At 49.1% G+C, this 8853-nt stretch overlaps 1 protein-coding gene across 1 annotated transcript in view; it reads left to right on the top strand.

The window, feature by feature from the left end:
* Window positions 1-5545: 5545 nt before the first annotated feature.
* The window catches only part of CLPP (caseinolytic mitochondrial matrix peptidase proteolytic subunit), a 7028-nt gene continuing 3720 nt past the window's right edge, over window positions 5546-8853 (top strand). The window contains exons 1-4 of the mRNA XM_003797988.2: window positions 5546-5856; window positions 5945-6016; window positions 6519-6615; window positions 8383-8570. Coding sequence (XP_003798036.1) covers window positions 5659-5856; window positions 5945-6016; window positions 6519-6615; window positions 8383-8570 — 555 coding nt within the window. The 5' untranslated portion in view covers window positions 5546-5658. The remainder of the gene's footprint in view (window positions 5857-5944; window positions 6017-6518; window positions 6616-8382; window positions 8571-8853) is intronic.

An 8853-nucleotide genomic window follows, 5' to 3' on the forward strand; every position in this document is an offset into this window, starting at 1 on the left:
AAGCCTGGACTTGCACAGGACAGATATGATTCTGACAGTAGCTTCACCTTTATTCCTGGAATCAGGCTGTGAGAAAAATTCACTTTTCTCCCTCTCATCCACCACATATTCTGTATGTAAAAAAATAGATATGTAGGCTTGGCTCCCCCGTAACTCAGTGGCTGGGGCGCTGGCCACATACACCGAGGCTGGCGGTTCGAACCTGTCCTAGGCCTGCTAAAAGCAACAATGACAACTACAATAAAAAAAATAGCTGGGCATTGTTGTAGGTGCCTGTGGTTGCCTGTAGTCCCAGTTACTTGGGATGCTGAGGCAAGAGAATCACTTAAGCCAAACAGTTTGAGGTTGCTGTGAGCTATGATGCCATAGCACTCTACCAAGGGTAACATAGTAAGACTCAATCTCAAAAACAAAAACAAAAACAAACCAAAATAGTTAAGTTTTTTTTGGCTTGGGACTTGTGGCACGCGGTTATGGGGCCAGCCACGAACACCCAGGCTGGTGGGTTTGAACCCAGCCCCAGCCAGCAGAACAACAATGACAACTATAACAACAACAAAATAGCCAGGTGTTGTGGTGGGAGCCTGTAGTCCCAGCTACTTGGGAGGCCGAGGCAAGAGAATTGCTTAAGCCCAAGAGTTTGCTTACTGTGAGCTATGACACCACAGCACTCTACCAAGGGTGACATAGTGAGACTCTGTCTCAAAAAAAAAAAAAAAAATAGCTAGGCATTGTGGTGGGCACCTGTAGTTCCAGCTACTTGGGAGGCTGAGGCAAGAGAATTGCTTAAGCCCAAATGTTGACTTTGCTGTGAGCTGTGATGCTACTGAGGGCAACACAGAGAGACTCTGTCTCAAATGAATAAATAAATACTTACGGAGGGTGGTGGCTTTCCCTGTAATCCTCCCACTTTGGGAGGCTGAGTAGGTGATTGCTTGAGGTCAGGAATTTGAGACCAGCCTGGGAAACATATTTTTAAAAAGACATAAGACATATTATATAATCCTAGCACCCTGAGTTGTTGAGGCAGGAGGATCCCTTGAGCTCAGGAGTTTGAGATCAGCCTGAACAAGGGTGAGACCCTGTCTCTACTAAATACAGAAAAATTAGCCAGGTGTTGCGGCGAGCACCTATAGTCTCAGTTACTTAGGAGACTGAGGCAGGAGGATAGCTTGAACCCAGGAGTTTGAGGTTGCTGTGAGCTAGGCTGACACCATAGCATTCTAACCTGGGCAACAGAGTGAGACTCTGACTCAGGAAAAAAATATATATATATACCTTGTGTAAAAATATATATTTATGGAGTCCTTACAATGTGCCAGGCACTGTTCAAAATTGCTTTTTATGGGGGTGGGACACAATTATAAGAGGGTAACCTAATTCTTTGTACCCTTAATTAACCTGAAACAATAAAAAAAGAAGTTGCTTTTTTTTTTTTTCAGTTTCAAGTCACTACCCACTTTAATTTAGTGTTTCTCAACTGGAAGCAACTTTGGCCTCTGGAGGGAACTTAGCAATACCTACGGCATTTCTATTGTAATGATAGGGAGAGGGCTGGGGGCTCCTGGCACAGAGTGGGCAGAGTCCAGAGAGCTGCTCAACGCCCTACGGTTCCCAGGACACCCTTTCCCCTTCCCAAAGAATTCTCCAACTCAGAATTTCAATAGTACCAAGGTTATAATAGACTAACAGAATAGAAAATATCAGAGGACATTGCTCAAAGTAAGGATAAAGCCAGGTAAAGTGGCTCATGCTTGCAGTCCCAGCACTTTGGGAGGCCAAGGCAGGAGGACCACTTAAGGCCAGAAGTTCAAGGTCAGTCTGGGCAAGACTCTGTCTCTTTAAAAATAAATAAATAAATAAAAAATTAGCTGAGCATGGCAGTGCATACCTGTAGTATCAGCTATTCAGGAGGCTGAGGCAGAAGGATTACTTGAGCCCAGGAGTTCAGGGCTGCAGTGAGCTATGACCACACCATTGCACTTCAGCCTGGGCAACAGAATAATCCTCGCCTCTGAAAAGAGAATTAAGGCCAGGTGTGATGGCTCAAGCTTGCCATCCTAGCATTTTGAAAGGCTGACGTGGGTGGATTGATGAGCTCAGGAGTTCAAGACCAGCCTGAGCAAGAGCAAGACCCCCATCTCTAACCTGGATGAGGGTCTTTTCTCTTTTCTTTTTCTATTTAAAAAAGTAACAGAAACAAACAAACAACAACAACAACAAGAAACAGCCAAATGTGGCAGCACATGCCTATACTCCTAGCTACTTGGGAAGCTGAGGCAAGAGGATGGCATTTTTTCTTTTTTTTATACAATCTCACTATGTCACCCTGGGTAGAATGCCGTGAAGTCACAGCTCACAGCAACCTCAAACTCTTGGGCTCAAGTGTTTCTCTTGCTTCAGCCTCCCAATTAGCTGGGACTACAGGCATCTGCCACAATGCCTGGCTATTTTTTGCTGCAGTTGCCATTGCTGTTTAGCTGTCCCAGGCCGGGTTCCAACCCACCAACTTTGGTGTCTGTGACTGGCGCCCTCACCACTGTGCTACAGGCGCCAAGCCAAGAGATGGTATTCTATCCAGGGTAAGAGTGAGACTCTGTCTCAAAAAGATAAAAAATAAATAAATACAAATTAAAAAAGGAATTTAAAGAAGGATAACTTCATAAAACTTTTGTACTTTCATGTATTCAGGCACTATATAAGGTATGTTTCTCCTTATTAAGTTCTAATCAAAAAGTTTAGATGAACACTATCCTAAAGACTACAGAGCTGAATGGGAACATTCTACAATCAAGAAACAAATGAATTGAGAGAAGCCTGTGGCTCAAAGGAGTAGGGTGCCAGCCCTCTATGCTGGAGGTTACAGGTTCAAACCCAGCCCTGGACAAAAACTGCAAAAAAGAAACAAATGAATTAATGGAACGCATTTGTTTTCGACAGTAGCAAAGTGCAGAAGACTAACAAAGCTAACATTCTAAAGAGTATCTAGGACATTTGCAAAGGTGATGTGGGAAGGCTTCTTTAAGGGATGGTATTTGAGCTGAGATATACATGCTGGGAAGGAGCTAGAGTCCAAGCAGAGCAAAAAGCAAAGGCCTTGTGCTGAATGGAGCTTGCCGTTTTTGAGGAAGAGAATGCAGACCAGTGTGGCTGCTGGAGTCCAGTGGGGAAGGGAGGCTGGAAGGATATGAGGGCAGAGGTTGGAAGAGTGCTGGGGAGCCATGTTTCAATTCACCTTTCTCAAGGATCAAGCAGGTTGTGGAATAAAGAAAAGACAGCAGGGCACAGGGACACAGGTAAGCTGGGACACTCAGTAGGGAGGTGTTGAGAGGCCAGGATGGTACTGATGAAGGTGATAAGCAGTTGAACTGCCTAGAGGTAGAGATGAAACAAAGGGGGCAGGGAAGAAGAGGCAGCAATGAAGACCCCACCTCAGAGGCTGGGAGGGCAGGGTGGGTGCAGGGAAGTGTCCAGGGGAAGGGCTGCGGGGGTGGTAGTAGCTTGAGGGCTGGCCCTTCTCTCCAGGGTGGAGTAGGAGCTAAGGCCCCAGGGGAACCAGCTGGGCAGGGCCACCCACCTGACTCACAGCAGAAACTGGGACAGCTGCTGCCCACTCACCTCCTTAGTCCCAGCTGGAAATAAAGGTGAGTTTCCAGACTGTGGGGCACCACCCTCTGAGCCCAAATGCCAGCTCTCCACAGTGAGATCCTGCCTGCCGGCGTTTGGCTCTATCTGGGTCTTCTGCCTTGGGTACTTTCAAGGCCTCCTCCAAACTCTTCCACCTTCGTGACCTTCCCTCTGTTTTGCCCTTGATTGTATGGGGCTGGGAGTATCTGTGTCCTTTTCTATCTCCTACTCAGACTGAAGTCCTCTTGAGGTCACAGAGAGTACAAGACTACTGTTATCTGCAGGACCCAGTATCGAGTTTAAGAGTCCAGCACTTAGGCATTTTGGAGAACTCTTACTTGTACGTTAAAATCCACTTCAAATAGACTGGGAGGACCTCTCAGACCCCCAGAGTCCCTGCTATCATACCTCAATAGCTAATATATATCAATAGTTAATTCAAATTGAGCACTTATTGCATTTCTGGACACTTCCTGAGGATGTTATGCACAACTCTAGGAGGCAGCTCATCATTATCCCCATTCTGCAGATGCCTCCAAAGCCTCTTCTCCTAAACTTCCTCCCTTATCACCTCTTCATCTCTTGGTTCATTATCTATTTGATAAGCTGTGCAACAGAACTATTCTAGATACTGGACACAAAATAAGAGGCACCTCTTAGATGACATTTGAACTGACAGATGAAAAAAGATCTGCCTTGAGAAGGTCTGGAAGGAGGAATAAAGGTCCCAGCATTACCAGGAATCTTCCTCCTTCCACTCTCTGTCCATTCTCTTCCCTCTGCTGGGAATGCCTTTTCCCCAGCTAACAAACTCCTACTTATCCTTCAAAGCTCAGTTCCAAAATCCACTCTTCTGAGGACAGCTTTCACAGAGTCCACAACACCAACCTCTGGGCTCCCACAGCCTGGGTTCCTTCTCTCTATCCCACAGGCAACCGAAAGTGGAAGGGGTGATCTCAGTCAGAGTTGGCCCCACCAGACTGGAAGTTCTTCGAGGCCAATGCCCAGGTTGAGTTCTTTATGGTTTCCCACTTCAGATGAGCTGTGGGCAGGCCGGAGCTAATTTTTTTTTTTTTTTGCAGTTTTGGCTGTGGCTGGGTTTGAACCTACACTTCTGGTATATGGGGCTGGTGCCCTACTCCTTTGAGGCACAGGCGCCTCCTGGTACCTGATTTCTTAAATAATAAAAAATAGACAACTAAGAGGAGGCCAGGCACAGTGGCTCGCTCCTGTAGGCCCAGCTACACTGGAAGCTGGTGTGGGAGGATCCCTTAGAGACTAGGAGTCCCAGGCTGCAGTGAACTGTGATCAGGCCCCTGCGTTTCACCTGGGTGACAAAACTAGACCCTGTCTCAACATATATGTTTTGTTTTGTTTTTGAGACAGATCTCACTTTGTCGCCCTCGGTAGAGTGCCGTGAAATCACAGCCAGTGCCGTGAAATCACAGCTCACAGCAACCTCAATCTCCTGGGCTTAAGCGATTCTCCTGCCTCAGCCTCCTAAGTAGCTGGCACTACAGGCACCCACCACAACGCCCAGCTATTTTCTTTTTGTTGTTGTTCTGGTTGTCGTTGTTGTTTGGCAGGCCGGGGCTGGGTTCGAACACGCCAGCCCTAGTGTATGTGGCGGGCGCCCTATCCGCTGAGCCATTTTTTTTAAAATTAAAAAAACTAAAACAGGGCGGCGCCTGTGGCTCAAAAGGGTAGGGCGCCAGCCCCATATGCTGGAGGTGGGGGGTTCAAGCCCAGCCCCGGCCAAAAACTGCAAAACAAACAAAAAAAAAACTAAAACAATTGATCCGCAAGGGGACCCAAACTGGTGGACCTACAAATTCTCCAGCTCCCGCCCAGCAGCTACTTTCTACTCTGGCCACACCCCGTTCAGGCTCCGCCCCAGAATCGCCCCGCCCCCAGCAGTGCCCGCCCAGTTTCCCGGAAGTGAACGGCTTAGCGAGCGTGTTTTCGTGAGCAAAGCACGCCGGGGGTTGTAGTTTCGCCATCGGACGGAAGCCGAAACGGACGACCGGAGGGATGTGGCACGGAATATTGGCTAAGGGGGCCAGAGTAGCCGCTGGCAGGGGCCCAGTGATGGAGCCTCGTCTCGCCGCTCGCTTCCTCATGCAGCGGCCGCTGCAGCAGATGCCCAAGAGCAGCCTGGCCCTACCTCGGAGCCTGCACGCGACGCCGGCCTTCGCCCTCCCGCTCATTCCCATCGTGGTGGAGCAGACGGTACAGCGGCCGGGCGGAGACGCGGCGTGTGGGCTTGGGGCGGGGGCCCCGGGGGAGGAGTGACCCTCACCTCCTTCATTTTCTCCAGGGCCGTGGCGAGCGTGCCTATGACATCTACTCGCGGCTACTGCGGGAGCGCATCGTGTGCGTCATGGGCCCGGTGAGCGCCCGCGCCGGGACCCTCCCTCTGCGCCTGCTCCGACCCCGCGAGCACCTCCTTCCCGACGCCGCAATCTCCCTTTAGGCTTTCATCCCAGACTCCGCTCTGGGCACAGACCCTCCCACTGCCTCTTTGACTCCTTTCCTGGCCCTCAGTCCCCTGCCCCGTTCCTCATGCCCTCTGCTCTGTATCTCTGACTACCTCTCCCTGACACCTCTCATCTCCTCCCCATTCCTGGGCTACAGTGCCTGTCCTAGACCATTCTGACCCTTTCCCGTCCTGTATCCGGATTCCCCTCTTTTTGTGCTCCGACCCACTTGAGTCCCAGCCCTCTATCCCTTCTGGGTCCTGAATCCTTCCTGACACCTTTTACTTGGGCTCACTTGGGCTCTGAACCCCTTTCAGGTTCCCTAATCCATCCCTAGCTCCATCTCCCAGGCCCCTTCCTTAAAACTCTTTCACCTTCTCCAATCTGAGGATACCCCCCCATTTCCACCTGCAGATCGATGACAGCGTTGCCAGCCTTGTTATTGCACAGCTGCTGTTCCTGCAGTCAGAGAGCAACAAGAAGCCCATCCACATGTACATCAACAGCCCTGGTGAGCAGGGCCTTTCCTGGGTGTCATGGTCACTCCTCAGGACCCACAGGTGACTCAGGGACCAAAATCCCTAGTGAGGTATGTTCACTGTCTGGGGAAAGGATCCAGAACTTCAGAATCTCAAGTGTCTTGAAACTACCCCAAAGGTACCTGTTGCTTGCTTTGAAATCTAAGATTCACCCACAGAATGCACATCTATAATCCCAAACTTAGTGTTTTGCCAACTTGACCTGGCTGACCTTTTAAAATTGGTGGATTTAAGGGACTAGCCAATTTTTAAAAAAAACTTAAAAAAAAATTATTTTGTTAGAGGCAGGGTGTCACTCTGTAATGTGGACTGGAGTGCAGTGATGCAGTTATAGCTCATTGCAGCCTCAAACTCCTGGGCTCAAGCAAAACCTCTGCCTCAGCCTCCCCAGGTTGCCGGAGCTACAGGTGCTGTGGCTTAGAGAGTAGGCAATTTTGATTGAGCACTTCACTATACTGGGTTTTTTTTGTTTTTTTTTTAGACAGAGTTTCACTGTCGCCCTCAGTGGAGTGCTGGGACATCACAGCTCACAGCAACCTCAAACTCTTGGGCTTAAGTGTTTCTCTTGCCTCAGCCTCCCAAGTAGCTGGGACTATAGGCGCCTGCCACAACACCTGGCTATTTTTTTGGTTGCAGTTGTCATTGTTGTTTAGCAGGCCTGCCCAGGATTCGAACCCACCTGCCTTGGTGTATGTGGCTGGCGCCCAAACCACTGAGCTATAGGCACCAAGCCAGGTATTTATTATTATTATTATTATTATTTTAAGACAAAATCTCACCCTATTGCTCAGGCTAGAAGTACCATCATTTCAGCCTAGCTCACAATAACCTCAAACTCCTGGGCTCAAGCAATTCTCTTGCCACAGCCTCCTGAGTAGCTGGGACTATAGGCACCTGCCACAATGCCTGGCTGGATTTCATAAATAGTACTGATGGGGTCTCAATTTTGCTGAGGTCAAGGGATCCTCTGGCCTCAGCCTTCCAGAGTGCTGGGTGAAATATGATGCCCAGCTATACACCAGGCATTTTCAAAAGTATTTTATATATATTTAACTTATTTTGTCCTTATAGCAAGCCCACATGGGGCAGATGATTTAGTTATCTCCAGTCTACTTGGAGGGACTGTGATCAGAAGGTCTGAGTAACTTGTTCACAGTCACACAGATGATAAATTGCCCAGCCAGGGTTTATACCCAAGCAGGCTGGCTCCTGAGCCTTCACTCTTAGCTGATACTCTCTTCTGGTTTGTAGTTTCTTTTGGAAATTTGGGAGCTCTGGTCTCAGTGGGCTCATGTGCTTGTGTAGCAACACCTGACTCTGCAACAAACACTGTCCTTTTTGCCCCATGTGGTTGCCTGTTCCTGTTACTTCCCTAACCCTGGTGACATCTGCCTCTATGACCTCTGCTTTATTTATTTATTTATTTATTTATTTTTGAGACAGTCTCACTTTCTTACCCTTAGTAGATTGCTGTGGCATCATAGCTCATAGTAACCTCAAACTCTTGGGCTTAAGTGATCCTCTTGGCTCAGCTTTCTAAGTAGCTGGGACTACAGGCACCCACCACAACTTTTAGAGATAGGGTCTCACTCTTACTGAAGCTGGTCTTGAACTCCTGAGCTCAAATAATCCACTTGCCTCGGCCTCCCAGAGTGCTAGGATTATAGGAATGAGCCCCTTTGACCTCTGTTTCAAAAGGCTGCTTCTACCTGGCCCCTCATTCACACTCCTGCCCTTAGGTGGAGTGGTGACTGCAGGCCTGGCCATCTACGACACGATGCAGTACATCTTGAACCCCATCTGCACATGGTGTGTGGGCCAGGCCGCCAGCATGGGCTCCCTGCTCCTTGCTGCAGGCAGCCCGGGCATGCGCCACTCACTGCCCAACTCCCGCATCATGATCCACCAGCCGTCTGGGGGCGCTCGGGTGAGTGCTGGGCCGTAAGCTGCTGGTGGGATACAGGACAGGGTCTGGGTACAGACTGACTGGGCAGAAGTAAGGTGTGGGTGTCAGTGTTTTAAAATGAAGGTTTTTGTTATTTGTTCACATATGGTGAGGCCAACAGATTGGAAGACAACTGCCATTGAAAAAATAGCTTGTGGGCTTGGCGCCTGTGGCTCAAGCGGCTAAGGCGCCAGCCACATACACCTAAGGTGGTGGGTTCGAATCCCCAGCCTGGGCCCGCCAAACAACAATGATGGCTGCAACC

Source organism: Otolemur garnettii, unplaced genomic scaffold, assembly GCF_000181295.1.
Source record: "Otolemur garnettii isolate 467f Iridium unplaced genomic scaffold, OtoGar3 scaffold00127, whole genome shotgun sequence".
Lineage (NCBI taxonomy): Eukaryota > Metazoa > Chordata > Mammalia > Primates > Galagidae > Otolemur > Otolemur garnettii.